General features: G+C 45.5%; 1 protein-coding gene and 1 long non-coding RNA gene across 17 annotated transcripts in view; one reads left to right on the top strand and one right to left on the bottom strand.

Moving 5' to 3' along the window:
* Window positions 1-268: 268 nt before the first annotated feature.
* On the bottom strand, window positions 269-22,696 carry LOC133505276 (uncharacterized). Its single transcript, XR_009796201.1, has 3 exons — window positions 22,558-22,696; window positions 7,182-7,378; window positions 269-430 (listed from the first exon to the last, which is right to left on the bottom strand). It is a non-coding gene; the product is annotated as an uncharacterized LOC133505276 (long non-coding RNA).
* The window catches only part of si:cabz01090165.1 (uncharacterized protein LOC100333421 homolog), a 32,853-nt gene continuing 8,282 nt past the window's right edge, over window positions 2,339-26,909 (top strand). The window contains exons 1-5 of one of the 16 annotated variants that reach the window (XM_061828349.1): window positions 2,339-4,232; window positions 16,322-16,393; window positions 16,508-17,097; window positions 24,774-24,879; window positions 26,159-26,471. In XM_061828349.1, coding sequence (XP_061684333.1) covers window positions 17,037-17,097; window positions 24,774-24,879; window positions 26,159-26,471 — 480 coding nt within the window. In that variant the 5' untranslated portion in view covers window positions 2,339-4,232; window positions 16,322-16,393; window positions 16,508-17,036. The other 15 variants (XM_061828352.1, XM_061828350.1, XM_061828359.1 and 12 more) reach the window with 15 other exon arrangements.

The following is a 26,909-nucleotide window of genomic DNA, read 5'->3' as shown; positions in this document are numbered from 1 at the left end:
CACCTTTATAGGTTGACATTTTTTTGCGAAAAACTGATGTAAATATAGGCAAGAAAACAAATTTTCTGTAAAAATTTTTTGATGAACTCTGCAAATTGAGTTTGATTTGAAAATGCGAGAAAACAACTTTAAATTTTTGGTCTAAATTAGGATGTCGCAGAGACAACAAATGAATAATGTTTTTTCCCATTGCGAATTCTTATTTCCAAAAATATATCTAACTGATTGACATGAAATGTAATATTTTTATGACAAAAAATAGTGAACGCTGAATGTACTCTGTTCTTTATTATATTGGACTCCAGTTTGTCCAATACAGAGAACTACTGGTAACCCGTCCAGTCTCGCTGAGGTTTTGGTGCATGATGTTGTTCGGACGCTCTCGCAGAGGTGGCAACATCATCCTCATTTCTCTGTTTTTTCTTGTTTTCTACAAGCAAATAAGAAAAAAGAGAACTTGAGCGGAGTGAGATTGCAACAATATATGCTATATTTGTATATTTGCATCTAGAGTTTTAGAATTTTTTTAGAATTCCCGTTCAGAGATGGTGTTGATTTGCGCCATGCCACTGACTGTCGTGGGTGCAGTCCGCTTTTTGCCCAAAGTTAGCTGGGATAGGCTCCGCCACTCCGCCGACATTAGTGTGGATAAGCAGCCTGGCAAATGAATGGGTGTAATTCCAGATGGGGGGTGGGGGTGGGCGTGATGGGTCCTGACTGGGAAGGCAGGTTGGTGATATAAGCACCAAACAACAGCTCAGAGTAACCGCTATTTCTGGAGGGTTTGGTGGAAGTGCTGGAGCATACTCCCGCTGGCGAATCGCTCATTATCCTTCTTACATTGGCAATGACACTCTGAGTTAAAAGTGGGCGATCGAGATGATTGAGACCCCCCCCCCCCCCCACACACACACACACCACACACACACACACACACACATACCTACAACCAGAGTGGTGTTCTGTTGATGGTCTTCTGTGCTCTTTACAGATTGCCCAGAACAAACACCATGTTTAGACACGAGAGTGGGTTAGGCTTAGTACACCAGGTCAACCTAGACCACAGTTCGATGATCAACTTTGTGCTTGTGATTCAAGAAGCATTCTTCACCACGGCTGCCCAATTGTCCTGTCCCAACCTTTGACAACTTTAAGCTCTTCTGAATTACAGTGTCTCAGGACCTGAAGAGCCGAACAATATCAACTCCTCCATCAAAATAATGGGGTACCAGACCTCTCAAAAAGGGTGTTCAATACGACCAGGCGGTCTCCCATTCAAGTACTAACCAGGCCCGACCTCGCTTAGCTTCCGAGATCGGACAAGATTGGGCGTTCTCAGCGTAGTATGGCCATAACAGAAGCTGCAGATCAAAAAAAGCATTGAAATACTTTCTTCAAATTAAATTCTGTTCGGCAGACGGGGTTGTTTTCCACTTGACAAAATGCTTACATCTCCTGGTATTCCCAGGCGGTCTCCCATCAAAGTACTAACCAGGCACGACCCCGCTAAGCTTCCGAGATCGGACGTTCGCAGGGTAGTATGGCCGTAACAGAAAATGCAGATCAAAAAAAGCATTGAAATACTTTCTTCAAATTAAATTCTGTTCGGCAGACGGGGTCGTTTTCCACTTGACAAGATGCTTACAGCACCTGGTATTCCCAGGCGGTCTCCCATCTAAGTACTAACCAAGCTCGGCGACCCTGCTTACCTGCCGAGATGAGACGAGATCGGGTGTTCTCAGGGTAGTATGGCCGTGGTTTAAATTACTGCTGGGTTTAAACACAACCGCTGGATGAATTATGCAAATGAAGGGACAAGAGAGGTCTTCAATTTGGCTCTAGAGGAGAAACTGGTTTGACTGACCAGCTGCAATGCCAACACCCGCTCCGAGTCAGTCTTACCAGTGTCCCCCTTTTTATCAGTTTCTCAAAACAATAGGTCACAAGATCAAAAATCAAATGGAGGAACAGAGAGCAATACCAACACAAAGACAAATACAAAGATAAACATTTACAACAATGGTGTTTGAGGAGTATTTGCTTGGAAGTCAGCAAGGGGGTGCATCTGTTGATAGTGTTTGAGGAGTATCTGCTTTGAAGTCAACAAGGGGGTGCATCATCTCCCGAGATGTGGCTGGGTCACTCTTCCGGTCACACTCAGATCACACAGCCACTCGCAAAGAGAATGATTCGGGCAAGGATGATATAAACAAATGCCTGATGAAATCATAAATCTAACAGTAATTTTGTTGATCTAATTTGAATTGCATTTTTTTGGTCTTTATTTATGCTAACTAAAGGAATCAAGGATAGACCCCTGCGTAAGAGTTTGTTTTGTGTCGGTGTTAATTAAAATTTTTTTGCTAGGACGATGACATCCTGGGCCGTGAGCGATTGTTTTGGTTGTTGGACCCTCTCCGAATTGGGACTTGGAGGGTTTAAAAGTTTAACTGGTGGGCCCAGTGTTTTAGTATTGTTCTCGCCGTTTCATTTGTCCAGTGAATTTGGTCTTCCTCAGCCACCTGAAATTCGTGTTGAGGAATAGGAGGAATATAGTCTGTGTTCTTCACTATGTATTCGTTTACCAGTTGCAGGTTGTTTTTTTTGTTCTGTTGGGAGTTCTTCCGAAAAATTAATTAGGTGAATTTTAATTTCTGCGTAGGGAAATTTTTCTTTTCCTATTTTGATTAGTTTTTGTATTGCTTTTATTGTTTTTTTTTTTACCAGATGTTACCTCTACAAATAATTCCAAATGCTAAAACTAGTTTTTCGACTATGAAATGTTCAGGGGATTTTGTCTTTTCCAGTAATTGTTGTGTGTGTTGAAAATGGCTTCCCGGGAAGCTCTCAATTTGAAGGGTTTCATAGGGGTGATCTGGAATACGGTTGTGGTTCAAATCCCCTGAAATGACCAATTTTGTGTTTATTATTAAGTTCCATTCTTGGATTTTCCTGAAACAATTTGACTGTGTGTTCACTATGAACGATTGTGATTGTGTGTATAAGGAAGATGTGTCTGGTTAGGGTTAGGGTACTACGAGGGTGCTACTTATCGGGGGATTCCAATCATACCCATCAGATTGGTGTAAAGTCTTGTAATGACACTCGATTGTGCTACACCGGCTGGCTCTCGGAACTCCGAGTTTTTATTGTATGGGAGGAATTACCTGACAACCTGAGTCTGTATTCACCCAATTGTGTTGTTCATCTCTAGTGCTTCTCCCGTGCCCACCGCCTAGCTGCATGCCCCGGCCACGCCGGCAAACTACTCTAGCTGCGCACGCCTGCCCCCCTTCTTGCTCGCTCCTTGTCCCAACAGTCCACCACCTCTCCCTGAATACCCTGAGCCAACCCGCAACAAAACATTCTCAACCTGCTCTCTTCTCTTCTCTACATTCTGATTTGGTGTCCAATTGAGGCTGATACGATTAGTGTCGTGACAAACTTGATGAGAAGACTCTGCTACTTTCATGCTAACTTCATGTTAGCCCATCGTACGAAGGAAGGATAGATAGCTCATTGTTGAATTATTGCTTCCATTGAAAGTTCTTCATTACATTTACATTGAATCTCCAAATTTTTTTCTTTGACACTCTGGCCGCCAATTGATTTGCTTCAGCGCATGTGTGCATGGCGTGGACTCCCTAGGCCCACAGGACAAATCTGTGATTGACAGATGGCTACCGGTGGAGGCTGGAGGGCGGGGCTTGTCGTTTTGTTCCAATGCTGTCTGCTTTCTTTTCTTTTGCCCTCCCTCGCGTGCCCGTTTCCCTCATCCACACTGCGCACGACCGCTCCGACTTTGCCGTGTGGAAGGAAGGAGGAAACAAGCAAGCAATAAAGCAGGGAAGGAAGCAAGGAAGGAGGTCTTGAAGTTGGTGGAGGAGACTCGAGTGTGGTGGGGGGCTTTGGAGGGATAAAACAAGCGCGCCCACACTGCAGAGACGTGCAGGAGGAAGAAGGTGGAACCACGGGATTTCGCAATTGTCTGGCTTTTTTTGGTCGCGTTTTATCGATCTGGGCCGAGCCAGGACCCCACCCGGATCAAGGCAGGGGAGCGCGTCCGGGATCTGCAGGATCGTGACGATGGCCGATATGTGATGGGATTTACCCGTTTGGATGTTTGATTGACGGGACAGCGGGGTCGGTCGCCCCACCTTTCGTTCCCCACCCAGACTGACCATCCACGACAAAGGACCAACCCCCCGCACAGCCCCCGTCCTCTGAAAATGGTAAAATAGCTTCAGTTTCCTTAGATTGTCAGATCCCTTTGATGTTTCCTCAATTGGCGGCAAGTGAATCATCGCCGTAATCTGATTATACGATGCCATTATCCCCTGTGCGCGCGCGTGTGGATTGATACATGCGATGATACCATATCCTCCTCCACCACCCACCCCCCCTACCCCTCTTCTGTCGTGCAGGAATGTGATATTTGATCCTGTGCTCGTGCTTGCGATTGCCTCATGTATTATACATCAGGGGAGCATGAGAAGCCCGAAGAGAGGGGAGGGGGTGAACGTGTGTGTATGTGGGAGAGAGGGAAGGGGGCAGGGCGTTGGATTTGCCAATGGAACAGCACAGGAAATTTAAGGTCTTCTCAACCAGGAGCACTTTGGGGGTGTCACAGTAAAGGAAAATGATGAGCATCCTGCTTTTACATTTGTAATTACAAAATGCAGAAAACTGGCTTCATCCTTTCCTTCCTATGTTCCTTCGATCCTGTTTTCCACGTAGGTGTGTGTTTATTTCTGTGCGGAGTGGAACATCGATAGAACAGCCCGATCGGGTGGGTCGTCGTCCTTCATAGCAGATTGTTTGTTACATTGAGGAACTATTTTAGGGGTGGGTTGTCGTCATTTATGACAGACCGCTTGTTACATTGAAGAACTATTTTATTACCGTGTGTACCCATATTACTGTATAGTACGTAATTGTTTAGGTTGTGGCCCATTACACCAGGGTACCTTTGGTTAATAAGATGTTTTTCTTTTTTTTTGGAATTTTCACATTTTATCGAACCCTACCACAAAAAGTATGCTTGGTTATGGGTGACATTGTAGACATGCACTACCACGAGGAAGCTGTGAGGAATTAGTGTGCTTCCTACTTCAAAATCTTTTGCCAAATTTAAACAACTGGACCAAAAGTGTCACTGACCCCCCCCCCCAAAAAAAATGGTTCTAGACACTGGAGGCATGTGTTTTGGATTGCCCAGAATTAACACCCCAGCCACGCAACTCTCTGTGAACACCGAAGTTTATGTCCAATATCCAACAACCTTCATGACGTTACCACCACCGCAATGCCCTGCATTCAACATGGCTGCCATGTACATTCTGCACGAGAGGAACGTCTTTTGGAATTGGATCTAGTCAAATGTATATCCATGACCTGGAAATACGTCGGTCACTTTGTCTTCCTGCATTGGGCCACAGCACTCTGTAAACAACAGCGGCCAATTCTGGAGCTAACAGACTCGTCAATGGCAGTTTAAGTGAGAAATGAAAACTATTTTTGACATTTTGGTTTCAGTGCATCGTTGCATTGCATTTCAGTTATATTCGGGTCCATTTTGTTGAGGTTCAACTTTAAGTGTTATTGTGTGTGCGTCTTTGGTGATTTGTGTGTATGTGTGCACGTAACATCACTGAGAGTGCAACTCTGGGCGTGTGTGTGTGTGTGTGTGTGTGTATCGTCAATGAGAGTCCACGTCTGTTGGAGCCCAGCGATGGGGGTATTGGGTTGATATGATCTCAGTGGGTTATTAGGATGTTTGTGCCTTCACCAATTGATTGTTTTGTTGTGATGGGGCCACAGGGTGCAGTCATGAGCTCATCATGCAACACATTAACAGAAAAAGAAGTCTATTGTGTAGTCAAAAAGGAAAAAAAACAAGTGTCGTTGTTTGTGCCGTTTTACATCTTGTTTAGAACCAATGAATGACCATCAAAGTCAAATGTGATTGGATGAAGTTTGATAGTGAACATGCTCACTCAGAATACAGGAAGTGACTTTGCCATGTACTGCTTTGCTTGCTAGTTACCGACTTGCCAAGGTTATTAGTTGTCTGATTAGCTAGTAAGTAAACCTAACCAGACCTCAACGGGAACCAAACAACTTGACAAGATTTTCCCTAAAATGCAGACGGTCAAAACTATGTACATCCTACCAGTGTCCCCGAAATCTTGCTTTGCAGGGTTTGGGAACACAGGATGAGTGAAGGATTGGGAAAGTATTTGCAACTATTTATCATTCCTTACTGCCCAACTCTACAATGCAGTAGGTCTCAAAGCCTCTTCACTGCCGTTGTCCTATCATTGGCGGCCTGGGAATGCCACGTCAGGTCAACTGGGGGTTCGCTAACTAGCTCAAGGGCACTCGAACTAGGTGACAGGTGCTCGTGATCAAACCCATGGTCTTCCTCTCGGAAGAGCCCAACCTACATCCTGAACCATGCCATCCTAACCAATGAAGTGAGTAAAATTACTACCTGTAGCTGCTTACTCACTTCCTTACAGTAGTTAGTCAACTATGTGATCAGTTACATCAAGTGGGTGCTTATTTAGCAAAGGGTTCGTTGACAGATGGTCGGTTAGTTCGCTGAGTCAACTATTTGGTTAGCTAGAAAGTGAACTAGGTGGTTAACTCACAAGCTCATTAACTGGGTATCTGTCATGTGCAAGGCTGGACCACAGCCAAGAAGGGCGTGGCCGGCCACCACTCTGAGCGCTTTTATCTATAACACCTGTCGTCAGTCACATGAGGTGATTAGACCACGTATTTAAGTTGGAGCTTTGTCACTGGCCTTTACCGCATCCAGGGTTACTCCGCCACCACGCCATTATAGTCCAGTCACGCTTTTGTTACGCTCTTTAGTTGTCTCATAGTCATCGGACGTTGTTTCTCGTTTTTTTGGATCCTGCCTTCTTGGAATGTGTTGTCATGCACAACTTTGGTTTATAATAACACCCACTGAACATCATGCCTTTGCCTGGGAGTCCTGCATTTGGGTTCGCTTCCGCATCCCTGGTTCATGACGGTATCAAAGAAGAGCATGCATGTCAACATCTGCCATCTTGTGGCGTCTTCCAAAGTGTCACCGAGGTGATGACGTGACAACGTGAGTGGCTCTAATTGGCAAGTGTAGTGCTTGTCTGGGATTGGCCGCACCCACCCACCTTTGGCGGTTTATTCGGCGACAGGCAGTTTGCAAATCCCACATATAATCCGTCAGATGTCAATTTTCCGTTTGTCATTCCGGGCGGCCGCTCAGCCATCTGGTCGCTTGGCCGCTGCCGCGCTCTCGGTCGCCTCCTCTTCTGCCTCTGCGCTGTCGCCATGCCGACACTCCTGACATGACACAGCTAGTGATCACCTGTCATATGGCACAACCACAATTAGTGGTAAAGGGTTAAGACAGCGTCATTGTTGTCAACTAAACCCATTCGCTTGTTCATTCATTCACTCCCATGCTTGTACATCCACAAAATCATTCATTCAATCACTGCATTAAATCTGGCATTCATTCAATCACTGATTGATCCGCTCACTCATTGAGAGATTCATTCATTAAATTAAATTTTTCATGTCACTTTAGTATTTTGATTTCATTTATTCATTTACAATTTCACTTATTCATTAATTCTTTGAGTCACTAGTTTCAGTTTGGTATTTTTCTTAATTCCCCAAAAAGCATCCAGTAACCAGTAAGTAACTGTAATAAGGAGAGGATGACCGTGCCCATGTATTGTGAGATTTTGGGGAACAACCTCTTTCCCCTCAGTCAGAGCATTGAAGATGGGTCGTGGCCATGATGAAAGACGGTCTTTCAACATGACAAGGACCCGAAACTAAGGAGTGGTGGCTCTGTAAGAAGCATATCAAGGTTTTGGCATGGCCTAGACAGTCTCCAGACCTAAACCCAATAAAAAAATCTTTGGAGGGAGCTGAAACTCCGTGTTTCTCAGTGACAGCCCAGAAACCTGTCTGATCTAGAGGAGATCTGTGTGGAGGAGTGGGCCAAAATCCCTCCTGCAGGGTGTGCAAACCTGGTGAACAACTACAGGAAACGTTTGACCTCGGTCATTGCAAACAAAAGCTACTGTACCAAATATTAACATTGGTTTTCTCGGGTGTTCAAATACTTATTTCCAGCTGTATCACACAAATAAATTGTTAAAAAGTCATACATTGTAATTTCTGGATTTTTCTTTTCCGATTATCTCTCTCTCAGTGGACATGCACCTACCATGAACATTTCAGACCCTTCCTTGATTTCACAGCGGGAGAACTTGCAATATCGCAGGGTGTTCAAATACATGTATTTTGGGAAAACCTAAGTCCAAATCTGACTTTTCTTTTTTCTTTTTTTGCTGTTGCTATTTTTACAATTCCAGTAAGTTTCTTTCGGCTTGTCCCTTTCGGGGTCGCCACAGTGTGTCATCTCAGATGAACGCACATATTTGTCTGGCACAAGTTTTACGCCGGATGCCCTTCCTGACACAACCCTTCTCAGGGAGTGGAGACCCCGGTGGGATTCCAACCCACAACCCCTGGTTTATCAAACCAACGCTCTAACCACTGAGCTACAGGGCCTTGCTATTTTTACAATTTTGATTTTCCAAAACAATAATGCTGCTCCACGATGTTGGTAAGTGTTTGAAATGTCATGAGTCTCTTCCTGAGTCTCTTGTGCTCTTCAGAAGTGATGGCTCGATCGGCGTTTATGATCCCTTTTTGGCTGTCCACACAAATTTGCACTTTGCGATCAGCCCACTCCCTAATTCTCAGCACCCCCCGCTAGCCGGCAGGTAAATGTCAGCGCAGCGTGACGGAGCACAAACAGTGTGGGCGACCAATCAGGATGGGGCACTTCCTTCATGTGAAAAGCAACAGCAGATGTCATCATGTCTGTGTGCATTCTAAAATTATCTCGTGTATGTGTGCATGAAACCACATCACGAGTTTTCTTCAAATGATTTGCCAACATGTGACTTCTTATGTGATCTCATGATTTCTCATCATTTGATCACATGAATTTTCATCACGTGACTTCTCTTTAATCATGTTTTTTTTTAATCATTTTCATCATATGTTGAAATGATTTCTCATCATGCGATCACATGACTAACATGATGCCTATTTTTGATGACATATTTGAGGTTCTGGTTTCATGACAATGTGACAAGGTATTGACCTCATGAGACACGTGCCAGCTGTCCATCATACGCACCCTGTTTAATGCAAAGAGCCTACAACACATTCTGGAATTTATGACGTATTGAATATTCGGGTGCGAAAAAACAAGCATCCAGGGTGAAACCTAACATGCATAAAGGCAAAAAGGATGATGGGTAACAGGAAAGACCATTCTGCCATCCTGGCATCTTGCCATTCTGTGTGCCCTTTTTCTGGCCATTTGAAAGGTTCTTGAACTCCAGTTTACTTTTTCATCTCGGAAGCTTTGAAGTGACTTGCGGAAGTGGCACACTTTGAACGTGAGACCGAAGTCACCTTGAAGCTTGCAAGCAGACGCGGAAGAGCACCAGAGCGCCAAAACACCCCCAGACACCCACAAACCTGGTCAGCACAAGCACACCCTCCGTGTTTCCTTCCATCTTCTGCTGTGTTTGATGCTACCTCGTACGTCCGGTTATTATCCCTTCTGTCTTGAGCCCTCGTCATTTCACGAGCGGGCAAATGGTTGCTCAGGACCGCATCGCCACAGAAAACAAGATGCCGCCACGCAGCGCATGTGTGAGTGTTTATCCTTGCCCTAATCTGTGGCGAGCGTTGCCGTGGGCCGAAAGATGGGATTTTTCTAGAAATCATCCGATTGAAGGCGAGGCCGATGCCGGATGACCTCATTAAAATATGCAGCCCTTGTCTCACGTAAAAACATGATGGAAAATATGGAACGGGAAACATGAAACAGGAAAAACCTGATGGGAAAAACGTAATACGCGATGTGTCAACAAAAACATGACGTTTTCAGAATCAGAATCCGCTTTACTGGCCAAGTGTGGAGAACCACACGAGGAATTTTTCTCCGGCAGTCGGTGCAGCCCCGGTATGACGTTCAGAACAAAGAACAACAGACATTTCTGTTTAGGGTTAGGTCAGGGTTTCGGGTTGATCTCACACACCAGCTCTGGCTCCTTCCCTGCCAGAGAGGTGACGTTCCATGTTTCTAGATCCAGCTTCTGTAGCCGGAATAGTATTGCCGAGATCCTTGCCGTCAGCCACCGCCCAGCTCGCACTGCACTGTGGCCCTCCCAGAGGTGCTGAGCCCATGGAAAGGCGGACCCACACCTGTGCCTGAGCGAGCCCCATAGATGCAGCCCCGGCCACTGGGCGCTGGGATTTGAGCCCAACTTTTGGGCCTGGGTCTCTGAGGGGGGGCCCCGGTGAATTGCGTCTGGGCAAGAGAAACCTCGATCAGTCATGTTTTTCCATCTTAGGAGCCTGCAGGATTCGATATCAGACTTATTAATGGAGGCTGCCAAAATTTCTTTGAAGACTTTTTTTTTTTTTTTTTTTTTTAAATCGATGGTTGGTCAGGATGTCCTTTTTTTAGTCTTTGATTTTACGCGCCTATCAATAAATAAACCCGATCCGATACCTCGGCATTGTATTAGGAAGAAAATAGAGTACATCCAAATTTCAAAGTTCCAACATTTTCAATCAAAATTTGATGATACACATTACTGTATCTAAATAATCCAAATGTCTATCTGCCCAACTCGGGCAATTTCAATCTAATTATGTTGTTATTATTATTATTCGTACTGAAAGTCAACATTTGAGTAACAGGACAAAAAGTAATATCTAATAACCTTACAAAATACATGAAATATAGGCTGATGACATTTATGCAAGTCAAATTTGAATGTTAACAGGATTATGTATTAATGAGAAGCAATACATTTGGATACTAATCGCCTGTCTTAGTATGTAGAGTGATGCAACCAAGTGGGGAACCTTTCATTTGTACACATTCAACGTCTACTTGTCTGAATGTGTAACAATTCCTAACCAATCTGACGTTCAGCAAGGTGGCTTAAAGTATTTAGTAGTAGAATATCTTTCAGCTTGCTTCCAGGTGGGCGGTCCCCGTCGCGTCTCTCCTTGTTCCAAGTTAGCGTGGTGGAACCGGCCAATAAGCAAAGCAAAGAAAATTTAATTTTATGATTCATATGAAAATCGGGTTGACAGATTTTCAATCGTGTGATCGGATCGGCACATCCCTCGTTGTTAGCAAGTGATAGCTTGTTAGGAAGGCTAACAAGCTATCGCCGCAAAATGTTGTGTGCGCCACACTAACTGATTAGCGTGGTAACGATACGGATGACTGGACAAGGTTTGGGGGGTGAAGCATGAATGCAGCAGCTCAGAAGCTGATGTTGTTTTATTCAGACAGGAAGTGTGGGCGGCGTCCATGACGGTGGGGGGTAGGCTTCGCACCGCCGCCAACTGTCGGTGTCAGTTTAGCATCCTAATGAGTCCGCCGGGTCTCATCAAGTTTGGCTTGAGTGCGACGGTAATTCCGTTTCAGGGCGGCGCCATTTCAGGCCTTCTGTGTGAATAATTCAGCTCATTAATATTCAGGAGCTGTCACCGCTGCTCATGAATAGTCATGCACTCAGCCTCTCACCATCATTTAAACATCAAACGTTTCCATTGATCCTGCTTTGGTCTTTTCCGCCATTCGGCAAGGATGTATGCACCGTGGTGCGCAGCAATGGCGAGGGTGTGGTTATCTTGGTGACCTTGTTATGTCATCAGCTGATTGGTGCTCATTATGAATTGATTGAAGCACTTTTTAGAAAGCCCTGATTTGATGATACCAAGACAGAACTTTTTGGTGTGAAATGAAGGTGTTCTGTCGGTCTAAAGTGGATAAATAAGTGAATGAGGCAAACTTTTCTGCAGCTGAATCACAACAAAACAGTTTTTGGCAATAAAGAGGATTGGTGTTGGTAAACACATGGACTCACTCCAGTGGTGCCTCTACTTACGAAAGATTCAGGTTAGGAATGGCATCCCCAGAAAATTTCTGTCTCCAGTTAAGAAAGAAATTGAAAAAAATGTCACTGGATTCCACTGAACGTAAACATGCTGCACTGTATTTTGGTTTGAAAGCAGCAAGATAGAGCTGCTCTCCCATTGGACACCACCACAGCATCTTACTGGCGTAAGATTGGCTAGAAAAGATGTCACACTTAAGCCATGACACACATCCTGTCCCTTGGTATGTGTGGGGCAATAGAGCAGCTCCCGCGATTGGCTGTCATGTAGCATTTTTTGGCATCACGTCCCTCCACTGGCCCGGAGCGACGTCATTCTTTTTTGTTTTGGGACGTCAATTTTTATCCGTGACACACCTCCTTTATCCTCGTCAACGAATCCATTGTCATACGATGGCGCGCACTCGTACTGTACAACTGATTTGAACCCATCTTTTTTCACCATGGGCCCCAAGAAATTGATGGCCAGTGCCAGTGAGAAGAAGATGAGTTGTTTTCTCCTTCAAAACAAAAACGAGAAATATGCTTCATGCTGCTGCTTCTCAACGGAATTTTGAGAGGTTCGAAATGGAGGTTGAACCCCAATTTGAGGAAATTGTTTCGGTGGGGAAGGATGAGGACATTTTTCGAGTTAGTTCAGGAGCACCACGAGGATTCCGTCAGCCAAAATAAAACTGTCCAAATTCTATGACATTTCCCAATTGATTCAAAGGAATCGACCAGAAAACGTGTCAATTAGTCACGCTATCGCTCGCTCCGATGACGTTTGCCTTGTAAATTTCCTCAAGGTGATTATATAATTATTATTATTAAAAGCCGTCAAAGGCAAACATCCTTGGATTGTTACTTCAGGAAACATTGAAAGTTAATATTAATGATTGTTTTGATTTTATAGTTTGTGGAGTTTATTCATTTTAGTGGAATTAAGTGCTTGGTGACTTTGACGACACCACGATGCCTTTTTGCTCGCCACACACAACGCCAAAGGTAAATGAACATCGATTTTTATCATTCATGACATCATGTACACTTTGAATACTTGTTTTTACTCTAGACAGTAGTTGACATGTTGTCTTCCTGATGTCCCCTGCAGGATATTTTGAAAAACACAGTAAGGCGCGTGTGGACGTGTCGATTTTTATTTGAGCCTTTCATCGTTGAAATTTTGTCATTAGAAATTCGACACACAGCAGAACTTTTTTTCTTTGAGTGATCGTTGTCAAAAGCGTTGCCACAATTAGCTGTTCTGACCCGATCTGCATTTGGCGAAATTGACTGCCACAGCAAACTACGGCAACCCCACGAGGACAAACTGTCTCTGCCTCGTGCGCGTTGGCTGCGCATGTACACTATGTCGTTTTGAGGGCTCCGCGAGCCGTAAGCAACCATCAAAAGTCCACGATATGGCTTGCGAGCTAAAAGTTCCCGACCCCTGCTGTAGAGCGTTGCCCTCACAGTTCTGAGGACACTGAGGTTCAAATCACAGCCCCGCCTTTGTGGAGTTTGCACGTTCTACCTGCGCCTGTGCGGCTCTTTTCCGTGCACTCCGGTTTCCCCCCACATCCCAGAAACACGCATCGATTGGCGATTCGAAAATGCCATTAGGTGTGATTGTGAGTGTGACTGGTTGTTTGTTTCTATGTGCCCTGTGATTGGCTGGCAAACAGTTGAGGGTGTACCCCGCATCCTGCCCAATGATAGCTGGGATAGGCTCCAGCACTCCCGTGACCCTTGTGAGGATATACGTTCCAGAGTATGAATTTCATCCAGCCGACATCTAGGTATAACATATCAGACAAATGACTTCATCTCCTATCCACAAACTTTACAAGATTACAATATGCTGGATAAAACAATATTTAGGTAAAACGTTCATTAATGGTGTTTGTTCAACGTTTGTAAAATTTTGACCCCTCTCACTGTACTGTAGCTACTGTAAAATCTTATACAAAAATGCACACTTGCGTGGTCTTTCTCTCGGTCGCGTTCGCTCTCTCACACACATGCATGAATTATTGAGGTCATTTTCTATTAAGCAGATGACTAATCCATGTTTTAGTGGGAGAAGAAAATAATCCTCCTTTTGTCTCTTTATGTCCTTCTAATGCGCCATGTGTGTCATTCATTGTGTGTGTGTGTGTGTGTGTGGGAGTTGCACAGAATGGAGTGTTGGGAAAGCTTCTAGATTAATAGTTGTGGACAAATATCCAAATTAAAATGTCTAATAACGATCACCTAATGTATACAATTGTTGATGAAACCAGCTAACACGAGAAAATAACATCACAAAGAGGAATTATGCAGTAAAGTTTGAAAAACTGTTTCCTACTAACGACGCTAAATCAGTCTGGCAAGCGACCATCCTCCCAAGAACAGGGTTAGGGTGATGGAAAAGATGACACACTGTGGCGACCGACCCCTAATGGGGCAAGCCAAAAGCAAAAGAAGAAGACAGTTGCACAAGAACTCAATTGAACTGCAGTCATCTGGAGACACTGCTAAATATAACTTTCATCTGCAGAGCTATGATAGTCAAAATTAAAGTTGTGAAGAATTTGACCCAAGGGTAGTATACACAGGCTGAATAGATGGGGTCCGGGAACTGACCCTTGAGGCACCACATAGGTCATTGCCATCTGTTGAGATGAGAGCGTTCCATTTAGTCCTACCCACGTTTCCAACCTGTTCAGCTGTATATTATGATCTACCGTACCAAAAACCGCGCTGAGATCCAACAACACCAACATTGACACCTTTCCCGAGTCTCTATTCAACCTTATATCTTATATCACTTAGATAAGAGCAGACTCTGTAGTGTGATGAGTTCGGAAACCTGAGTAAAATTTGTCAAAAGGTCCATTTAAATTCAAGAAATTGCTGAGTTGATTAAAAATAACTCAAGAATCTTGGCTACTAATGGGAGATTTGAGATGGGTCTATAGCTTGCCAACATGGACTCATACAGTGTTCTGTTTTTTTCGAAGAGGTTTAGCAGCAGCTACTTCAAGAGCTTTCGGAAACTCACGAGACTCAAGTGAGCAATTGATTATTTGCTGCAAATCGGCGAGCACTGACGTCACGCTAGTTTTGAAAAAGTCCGATGGTATTGAGTCAAGACAGCTCGTTGATGATTTCAGCTGCTGAACAGTACTCTGTACAGTTTTTTGGTCAGCTGTATCAAATTCTGCCAAGTTAATAGTTTTTCCTGGGTGCCTTCCAATGTAAAATCATTTTAACATTTTGCTGATTTGTGCTGACATTTGACTTGATAACACTTATGTCAAAAAAGTGTTGCCGTGCAACCCTAACTAATTCTTGGTTAAAATTACGACGACACTGTCTGCAGACATCATCGTCAATTTGCAGTTTAGTTTTTCTCCACTTGTGTTCTGCTTTCCTACACTTCGGTTTAAAGCTCGTTACCATCATTTTGCTCCTCCACAGTGTTCTAGGTCACCTCAGGATGGTCTTAGCTTTAACAGGAGCAACTCAGGTGCTACTGTCCAGAGTTAAAAAATAAATAAATAAATTATTAATTAATTAAAATCAGTATTCAAAGTGTACATGATGGTAAGGCCTCTTTTTGCTCCCGCGCGGCCAACCACACCCGCATCGTATCACGTGACCAACGCGTTGGCCCGCGTGTCTTCGCTCTCTGTCACTTAACACGCAGACGGCAAAATTGTTGCTGAGCGTATAGTGCTGCGGACATCATCTCTCGCGATTGGTTATTTTGAGACACATGCTATGATGAAATACTCCCTATTTCTCCCAGCTCCTTACAACATCTACGCTGCCACATTCTTGATCACGTTTGCAGCGTAATTAAATCTATCCTTTGGTCATCTACTAGGTCCATTTGTCCAAGAAGAAACTGCACAACGGTTGCTTACGGTTGTTTTCGCTTTGTTCCTTGTTACGAAAAGGAAAGTAAAACTAGTAGTATCCTGTTTCAAGCATTCCACTATCGCCCCGGTTACCAAGAATCCTGCTATCTCGGGTCTAAATGACTACAGAATTGTTGCTCTGACATCTGTGGTCATGAAATGCTTTGAACGCCTTGTGCTGGACCACCTCAAATTCATCACAGGTCGGGTTAGGGTTAGCCTAACCCTGCTGCTGTCCCTGCAATTTGCCTCCTGAGCAAACCGGTTTTGAAAGATGATGCAGTCAACATGGAACTGCATTTCATCCTAGAACATCTCAATAGCATGACGACATATGTGAGGATCATGTTCATGAACTTCAGCTCTGCGTTAAATACCATCTCCCCTGAACTCCTCTCCTTCAAGCTTCTCCAGCTCAGCGTCTCACCTGCCATCTGTCAGTGGATTTACAGCTTCCTGACAGGCAGGACACAGCAGGTGAGGCTGGGGAAGGTCACATCATCTTCACACACCATCAGCTCTGGGGTGCACCAAGTTTGTGTACTCTCTTCACTGCTCTAATCTCTCTCTCTCTCTCTGCACCTCTCAAAGGACCTGACTATCAAGCTCCTCAAGTTTGCAGATGACATCACGGTAATCGACCTCAACACAGACGGTGACGAGTCTGTATAATCGAAAGGAAGTGGAGTGAATGGAGTCGTGGTGCAGTTGACAAACCTGGAGCTGAAGACGTTCAAGAATGGAAAGATAATTGTGGACTCCAGGAGCCATCCTTTACCACAACTGCCCCGTACGCTGTCCAACTGCCTGTTAAGCCGTCGAGAACTTCAAGTTTCTGGGAATTCCAGTCTCTCAGGACCTGAATTGGGAGACCAACATCAAGTCCATCCTCAAAAAGGCTCTGTAGAAGTTATACTTCATGCGACTTTCAAGGAAGCATAGCCTGTCACTGGAGCTTCTGACAGTTGTACACAGCAGTCATTTTATGAGTCTCACGTTCTTCCATCACAGTCTGGTTTGGTGCTGCTACAAAAAAGGACAAACTTCAAAGATTAAAAGGTTGTCGGTAGCCCCCTACATACCCTAAGGACTTGTGTGCTACCAGAAATAAAACAAGGGTATGCAAAATCCTCTACGCATTCCACACACTGGTCACCAGCTCTTCCAGCTCCTTTCCTCAGGTAGGCGCGACTGAACATTGGAAGGGGAAAAAAAAAAAAAAAAAAAAAAAACTAGCAGACATGAGATAGGGTTAGGGTGTCCGCTCTTTTTGTGTGTCAGTCTTTGTCTCGGGGTGTTACCAAGTTTCAAGTTCACCCAAATGTTGTCTTGGCTGAAAATCCTTCAGAGTTTCTCAGACAGCCCAGATCCACACTGAATGGCAAAATTGTGTGCCATTGCCGAGTGCCTTCCTGCTTGCAATTGTATGATCGCTTCCTGTTTGGCATTGGGGAGTCACTTCCTGTTTGGCACTGATGTACCACTGCTGCTCATCATCCAGCTGTCGCCCCACACTAACATTTGCATTAGCGCTGCTCGACTGCACGCTGCTAACATCTGCTAACATCTGCCCGCGCGTTCCGCAGCCCTCGCTCATGCCATGTGGAAGTGCCACGCCGACATATGCACAATCACAGCTGCCAACAGCACGAAATGCCGAGAAAGGCGAGCCGTGAGCTCCACGTCGGCGCAGTGCCAGCAGATAGCGAGTCGCTTGATGGCTAGCAGTCTTTTTCGCGGCACGTGTGACACTTGGTAGCTGTGTGCACTTGTGATGCTGTGTGGGTGTGCGCGCGCGTGTGTGTATTGAGGTTTATGGAGTTAAGGCAGTCATTTCACAAGAACACGCCACACCCAAAAGCAAATGTCACATAAAGTATGAATCGTGAATTCATGCTGACCTGATTGTGATGGTCCAGCCAGTCCCAGCCCTGGCGGTGCAGGTCCCCTGCACACCCGCATCTCATCAGTGATAACGAACCCTAGTATATATAGGACCCAGCGGAAGGTCCGGCCTTGCCAGATCGTTGCCATCCATGCTTCGTTCCCGCACTTCCTCGTTCCTGATCCTGAACCCCTGTGTACCGACCAACCCCGTAAGCTTGACGCTCTTGATACTGCTGCTCACTCTGACCGACTCCCCGGCTTACGACCTTGGAAGAATAAAGATCTTCCTTTAAGTGCCTCCCTGTCTTCAGAGTCGTGCATTTAGGTCCGCCCTAGCGTTCTGGCTATGACACTGATGATCTCTCACAGTATGCTCGTATACCTTGTTAGAAAGTCTGTTTTGTCAATAACAAGACAAAAGATTTTGTTCCATGTAAACTTAAGTTGCAACAAATTGTTTCTGTGGGTATTCATCTCTTCCTTTGGGCGTGTTGGGTTATGGGGTGGCCACAGTGTGTCACCCTTTTCGATATCAGCCTCTGTCCTGCATCCTCCTCTCCAACACCAACTGTGCTCATGTCTTCCCCGACGACATCTATCAACCTTCTCTTTGTTCTTGATGGAATTCTCTTGGTTGTTTTGTGCGCTCCATCCTCATCATCCTTCTGCAAATATACTCTCTTTCTCTCTTCAGGTCTGGTCTCTCTAACTTTGTCTCCAAAACATGTAACCTTGTCTGACCCTCATTTCTAGGCCACGTGTGTCAAAAGCTCGCGACGCTGCCCTACTGGGGTGACAACAAAAGTTTTGTTTCACAAATAAGTTGACACTGACACAGAGCAACATTGGGTACCAATCAGGTTACCATGGCAACCCACTTGGCAAATCCACACCTTTATCTGTTTTTATGTGAACTATTGTAAAGTTGAGGAGAACTCATGTGAATTTGGGGGGTTTAAATGGTGACTTTTTAGGACGTATGTGGAACCGAGGTTGTGTGTGTGCAAACGTGTTTTTGAATATGTTTGTTTGTATAAGTGTGTGTGTGTGTGTGTGTGTGTATCAGAAGGACAGGAAGCTGTGTCTGTGAATGCCAATGACATGCGACACGATCCCAGAGTGTGGCCACACTGTGACTGCACTGTGCTGTCAGGCGTGGATGTGTGTGTGTGTGTGTGTGTCAGTGAAGTGTGCCTCAATCAGATTAAGGCTCAACATCTCGTCTCTGTGACTCCAACCCAGGGGGCTCCTCCACTATCTGAATGCGTGCGCACGCGCACACACGCACACACACACACACATTCACTCACTAAACTAAAATCTAGAAACAAACCCACATTCACACACATACACACACAGCCACACTTCTGTGGGTGTGCACGCTAACAAAACACGCAACTTTATACACACACCAGCATGCACACACACATGCTCACAAACATGCGGACGCCATCACTTGTGCATGCAAGATGGAAATGGTTCCCCAATAGTGTTTGTAGTTGAAACTTCAGTTCAGTGAGCACCTAGGCTACCCTATTAGCCACAGTACTGAATTGGCTGGCCACGCCTCCAGACCAACGCATTATGACATCAGCGGCCATGCGAAGCGGCAAGTGTCCATTAGTAAATGTCAGACGCTAACGACGGTCTTCATTTAACGTGTTAGCCAGTGCTCTCATGCGGCGCGCTATGCGTCATGGCGGCTAGTGACAGATGTTGCTGTTTAATTGTGCTCATCAAGAGTCATCACGCGCTGTCGGCTCCAGAAGCGGATCCACAAAACCTCATTAGCGCACACATATGTTAGCCCTCGGCTGCATTTAGCTCGCTAATTGACAGCGGGAACATTGAAGTGACCCGCGTGCCACTTCCTGCCGGCAAACATGGAAAGGAGCGGCGCCGGACGCAACCACGAGTGAATGAATGAATGAATTGAATTTATAGTCATCGTACGAAACTGAACAATAAAGTTGGAGAGCCTCTCTTGCGGCAGAGCATATATAAAAGCAAAATTAATGTGTCAAACGGATTGCATCAAAAGTTTTGCTCAAGATATTGAAATCAGCGTGCCTTTCCATTGATAGTGCAGATCGAGGAAAGATGAGAACTGAAATTTATGAGGATGCTTAACTCGTTGGATTCTGGCTAATTTGTCAGCAGGTGTTTTAGAACATGTTGAAGGATCTTTCGCGACCTGCACAATACTGTATTAGTCTGCTAGAACCGAAGCAACCAAAGCTACCAGAACACTCTCTTTCCTCACCAAGAGTTTGTTTTGTTGCCTTTTTTTTTTTTTTTTGTCAGCAGTAAAACATGGTAAGGTTTCACTCAAAATATCATTTTTACCAAAAAACAAAAGGAAATCAGTTTTGAGGAAAAGCTATGTTAACAACTGTGCCTTTACCACTTTTTTATGGTTTGTATAAAAAAAAAAAAAAAAAATTTTCCTTTAGGCTTGTCCCGTTAGGGGTGGCCGCATCGCGTCATATTTTTCCACGTGCACCTATCTTATCTCCTGCACTCATGCGTTTCCTCAGGTTAAGCTTAAGCTAAGGACCGCATTTCCAACCCTATCCAACCTGCTCACTCCTAGACGGAACCTCAACGTCTTCATTTACTCTGCTCCCCGTTGTCTCTTCAGTGCAAACCGTAACCATCGCCACACGCCATTAAACGTTGCCCTTCATCCTAGCAGAGACTCTTGTGTCACATAACACACCAGACACCTTCTGCCAGCTGTTCCAGCTTGCTTGGACCCGTTTCGTCACTTCCTTACCACACTCACCATTGCTCCGGATTGTGGACCCCAAGTATTTTGAAGCAGTCACCTCTTCTCCCCGGAGCCTCACACTTTCTCCTCCACCTCGCTCATTCATGCATATTTATTCTGTTTTACCTTGGCTAACCTTCATTCCTCTCCTTTACAGTGCATCTCTCCACCTTTCTAACTGTTCCTGCACCTGCTCCCCGCTTTCATTACAGATCACAGTGGCATTTATGAACATCGTGGTCAGTGGGGATTCCATCCATTCCATCTTTGACTCTTAGCTAACCCTTCTTTTAAAATAGCCTTTACTCTATTTCTCTTCCCTTTTACACCATGGTGAAATAATTGGAACCCTGCCCTTAAACTTCTAGCCTTGCTGTTTCCACCCGCTCTCCTGGATGCAGAATACTGTATATCAAGCTTTTTCATAATCATAATGTCAACCAACTCCTGAGCATTTCATGTCACAGTTACCAACATTCCAAGTGCAGTTCGAGGTCAGTGCTTTCCTCGAAGAACCCACTCTCCGCTTTTCCCAAGTCTTTGGCCCACAGTATTTTAATTTCCACTGACACCCTGGTGGCGGACATTGTTAACCTGGGCCACGACCGAACCATTATGGATTTGTTTGAATGAATAGACAGATTTGTTTGACCAGGTTTTAAGCCTCTGCATCTATCCGGGTTTGGGATCAGTCCATAGTTTGCACTGGCTTGTGCCCACCAGACGAGTTTATTAATCATTTCTTTACAAATGTGCAACTAAAAACACACCGTGGGTGACACCGACTCGCCACGTGTCGGTTGAACAACAGCAGCTTGTTTACTTTAGTGTTCGTGATTCACTCCATCAACTGCATCATCTTTTCCCACCATGATGAACCACACGATCCACTGCCTACCGGGTCAAATACTCTCCTCAAAGCATACATATACAAACTCTGTCGGAGTGACTTCCAACGTGTTCCCAATCGTCTCCACAAGAATCGATAAGTGACAAGCTGAGGTTCAGTACCTAATCATTATCTTCTCCTCAACAGCTGTGCTGATCTCAAATCAAAAGCGATCCAAGGCCACAACCTGCAGAAATCTTTTAGTCATTGCAGGTTTACCAACCTGAATTTAACCGACAAGCTGGATGAGCTCATCTTCCACACCCGCCCAGTGAAAAATGCACTTGATGGATATACGTACACATAAGCAACAGTAAATGTCAGTGGCAGTTAATGAGTTAAAGACTGCAAATAGGTCAGAGTGAAAGCCATCTTTGTTTGACACCACGAAAACACACCGCGTCGACGTCCCCCCCCCCCCACACCACACACACACACACACACACACACAGATCAACATGCATACACACACGCACGCACGCACGCAAACAACAGTTTGACCGCGTCCAGATGAGTCCCCAAAAATGGTGAACCCACGAGACTCTATTGTCAAAGTGTGTTTGGGTCTGTGTGTAGTCACTCAATTCTTTGTGCAGCATATTAAAGTTATTATATTTCTGTAAACGGCACAGAATACACATTTAGCTCACAGCACATAAATAGCTTCCGCTAACAGTTCTCACACGTGAGATGTTTCAATGTACTGCAGCTTCTTCTGCGAATCTAAATAACACAGCATGTAAGCTAATAATGTATCGGACAAAACTCTTTGAAACAATACTTCAAATAACTGAGTTCTATTCTAATTCCGGTGTTCAAGAACATAGAGAAGTCCAACATGACACGTTGAACATTGACAATAATACAGCTGGATTAAACATAAAAATCACTCAAAGACTCTTGGCGATCTTTCGCTCTTATTGTGAAGCAAAAGGAAGTTGCACACTCTTTCCCCGTCCTATACTTCTTTTTAGCGTAGGCTTTATCATGTTCAATTAACGTTTCAAAACTTTGAAATACCATACAAGTTCGACAGCAAAGCATCTCAAACGCAGCAACGACCCCCACTCCCACTCCCACTCCCGTGTATTTTACCTGTAAACAGCGCAGAGTACACGTTTAGCTCCCGGCACATAAGAAGCATCCGTTAATTGTTCTCACGCGCGATCCGTTTCAATGTACTGCAGCTTCTTCTGCGAATGAGCTGGGCGGCATCGGCCGGCGGCTGCAACACAGCGCCCTCGGCTGGCGAATTGCTGTGACTACAAGAACGAACACACTTAAACGAAGCGAATGTCATGTCAATGTCCAGTCACACAAGAGTTGCATTTGAGGGGTAAAGTATTTTTAAAAATGTTGTGTGTGTGTTGGGTGGAACAAAAATAATATTGTTTCTAACTGTACATGTTATTAATGTCCAAATACCATCAGCCACATGTGTGTGTACGCTTCTTGAAGAATGCCAGAAATGACTCCATCTTGTTTGATGGGTTAATGACCCCAAATGTCACGTTGTTGACAAAGTCTTTCAGCTGTGACTTTTGTCTTAATGCCGCATTCCATAAAAATGAGGAGACCCAGTTTATCCCACTCAGATAGCAGTTGTAACCTCGGAGCGTTCCTGGGCCACAACAAAGATGGCTGAGTGTGATCATTACACTGGAGGTTACTTTCGGCTTGTCCCTTTCGGGGTCGCCACAGCGCACATATATGTTTGGCACAATTTTTACGCCGGCTGACGCAACCCTTCTCAGGGAGCGGAGGCCCCCAGTGGGATGCGGACCCACAACCCCTGGTTTAGCAAACCACTGAGCTACGGGGCCTCAGAATAAATGCATACAATCTAGGAGGTTAGTGTGATCATTATACTGCGACACACATATTTGAAAGCTCTACAGGCCTATATAAAATCAGGATTTTCTTTGGGTTTGTTTGTTTTTTTTAATAAATAAATGATTATTTTATAAGCATTTCATACATTTCACCAAATTCCTCTCGATACAAATATTGAACTTGTGTCAAAATTTTGAGCTATGAACTGAGCATGTTTGGAACAGTGAACTAAACGAGGAACTAATTCAAATTGGCTTTTCTCCAGGCACTACGGTTTCTTCCCAGCGCCCACAAACATGCTTGCATTCGTTGGAGACTCTAAATTGTCCCGAGGTGGGATTGTGAGTGCGACTGTTGTCCGCGTCCACGTGACCCGTGATTGCTCGGCAACCAGTTCAGGGTGTACCCTGCCTCCTGCCCGTCGACAGCTGCAATAGGCTCCAGCGCTCTCGCAACGCTTGTGAGGATAAACAGCTCAGAAAATGGATGGACGGTAGTGCACCGAGCATCAGGACCATGCGGGGGAATCAGAACGTGGCTCCTTTGCTTGCAAAACGCACACACGTTATCTGACGCTTTGGTGTCTTTCATCTCTGTTTGCTTTTGTACACCACGACAGAATCCTCTGTGCGTGTGTCATCTAAAAATAAGCTTTGTCTCCAGGAAGAGCAGAAGACCTCCCGGTTGGAACTTCTCTGCAGCTGCTTTTTTTTTTTTTGCCGCGTGCGTGTGTGTGTGTGTCTGTGTCCGTGCACACATGCGTGCGTGCTATTTCCCACTTTGCAGGTGGTGTCACGTAAGTTTAGCACAGCAAAGAGTGCTGGTTTGATTCCCTGCACAGTCCTGATGCTGAGTGGGCTTCTCATGATGAAGCGTCCGTGTGTGCCTGTGCATGTTTGTGTGCCTTTGTATGCGTGATGATATTATCATTGATGACTTTGTAGCGAAAGGTTAGCGTGTTCAACCGCATAAAACATCAAAGAGAATGCAAAAAAATGAAAGTGTTTTTTAAAGACGTGAGTGCGCATCGTATCCGTGTGTTGGATGTGTACCAAAGTGGGGCGTGGCCTCACGATTCACATCAGGAGCTGAAGTCGGGTTGGCCGCGAGGTGCGCAGGTGGCTCTCCTTGCCCACATCCGAGGGCATTAAGTTTCCTTCGTCGCTCCGTTTGGATTTTGGCTTCGCTCGGACAAAGACAGAAGGATGACGGCGGCGTGCGTCGTGATGCCCAAGCGGCGGAGGCCCCGTAGCGCGGCGGAGGCCCCGTAGCGCGGCGGAGGCCCCGTAGCGCGGCGGAGGCCCCGTAGCGCGGCGGCGGCCCCGTAGCGCGGCGGCCGACTTTCTTTCTATTAGCGGGTAGACATCAGTACTAATGCGGTGTGGAAAAGGTCCTGCGATGGAGTGACGAAGGCGCTGAAGACATAAAAGCATCCCGCAGTACTTCAACATTAGCATCTTTCTGTCTCTCTCCCGTAGGCCGCTGTCGGACACCCGGACAAGCCGATGACGGCCCGGCGCTGCCTTTAGCTGCGCCTCCGACGCCGCCTCCACCTGAAGACCGCCCCCCTCCCTCGCCGCTCAGGTGATGTCGCGCGTGTTGGTGTCCTGTTAGCTCCTTAGCGCGCCAAAGTAAAAGCGCTAACCCTCACGAGCGAGGGTGTGTGGGGGGAGGGGGGGGGCGCATGTGCATGCGTGCGTGTGCGTGTGATGAATATGCAAATGCTGACAACATCACAGTTAAGCGAGCACTGTGCATGCTCGTGCACGTGATGTTGACACGCTAGCAGACGGCGTCTTGCAGCCCAGAGGATTGTGGGTATTTGTACAGATTCCACTGCCATCTGGACACACAAACACACATTCACATGCGTGAGTTATCGTGGTCGCCATGACGAAACAAGTGGTCAAACATCAACTTTATTCACTGTGGTCACACATCGTGTGTGTGTGGTGTGTGTGTGTGTGTGTGTGTGCGCGTGCACACGTGGGAATGTGTATTTTCCCGTCCATTTGTGTGTCTGTGTGTATATCTATTTCTGTTTTAAGTGTGTTTGTTACGTGTTTCTTTTGCGTGCGCAAGTGTGTTTGTGTGTCTAGATGTCTTTCTTTCAATGAGTGTGTGTCTGCATGTAGTTGTTTTTGTGCGCGTGAGTACTTTTGGTATATATGTGTGTGTGTGGGTGGGTGGGTGGGTGTGTGGCTGTCATTCTGTGAGTGTGTGTTTGCGCATGTTTCTTTCCATGGTTTTGCCTTGTGGGGCACCGCACTGCCTCCAGCAAAAGACACGCGCACACATGCTTGAGTGCATTTCCTGTTGTAGGGCATCCACAGGAAGGTTAGGTTCCTTCTGTCCAGTAAAAACACAATCAGAAAAATGTCAGAAATAAATCCTGCTGTTCAATGATGACGTCGAAGCCTCACGTGACGATTTGCCTCACTGCTCCTCATTATGTTGATTTACTTTCCGTTGTGTTGCATAACTTTGGTCCATTGTGCGGTGCTACATTTTGTGGTCTCGCGAAAGGACTTCAGCTCATTTTTTTGTGTCGGCTTGTCTTGCCTTTTTGTCCCTTGTGTTGTGATACGCTGTGTTGCACTGTTGCCGTGTGGCATTTAGTTCCGTTGCCTTATATTCTGACATTCCGTTGCCATACGTTGCATGAAGTTATTCGAGGTTACGTCGTGTGACCTTGTGGGTCAGGGTTACACTGTGTAGGATGTACGTTGTGTCGGATTTCTTTGTGTTGGATCGTAGGGCCGCAAGTAACGGCCTTAATCTGTTGTTGAATTGGTGAAATCAGATAAAAATCAAAAATGTTTTTTCTTTCCTTTCCAACCTCTACCCTATTGTTTAAAAACAGGTTGTGTTTTTGTGTACGACCGCGTGTCAGCAGGAGTTTGACCATGGGGGGCCCGTCGCCGCCCCCGCTGTCCCTGGTCCTACTGGCGGCGTGCTGGCTGGTCCGGCCGGGCGCATCGTCCTCGTTGTCGTCCATGTTGTGTCCCAAGCGCTGCACGTGTCAGAACCTCCTGCCGTCCTACACGGTCCTGTGCGCCAAGACGGGCCTGCTCTTCGTGCCGCCCAACATCGACAGACAGACGGCCGAGCTACGCCTGATGGACAACTTCATCACCACGCTGAGGCAGCGAGACTTCGCCAACATGTCCAGCCTGGTAGCTTCTTCCTCATTAGCGACGAGAACATTTTGCTGGCCGGCCCTTTCCCGCTGCTGCCGGCAGAGGTGTCGAATATTCGAAATGAGAGCAGCGGTATTTGGAATGACGTTACCAGTAGTCTACAAAATATTCATTTCACTCTCACGTAAATGTCAAAATGAAAGAAACGGATCATTCTGAAGTTTCATTTATCCCAGAGCTGTACAATCGGCTCATTATATTAACGAGTTGGTGAATGTGTTTTGAAATCAAAACTCCGAGAGAATTTATCTGAAAAAGTAGTTTTGTCATGAAAATATGCAGTATCTTAAGGTTATTATACCTAACCCTAACCCTATCATATTTGAATGCCCTTTAATGTCCTTTTACCACTGTATAACAAGATAGGAGAACTTCCCATTATCAGTCCATCCATAAAAGCGAGATAAAATAAAT

This window comes from Syngnathoides biaculeatus, chromosome 8, assembly GCF_019802595.1.
Source record: "Syngnathoides biaculeatus isolate LvHL_M chromosome 8, ASM1980259v1, whole genome shotgun sequence".
Lineage (NCBI taxonomy): Eukaryota > Metazoa > Chordata > Actinopteri > Syngnathiformes > Syngnathidae > Syngnathoides > Syngnathoides biaculeatus.
Note: the sequence above shows the minus strand (reverse complement) of the source record. Positions and strands in the feature narration are given on the sequence as shown.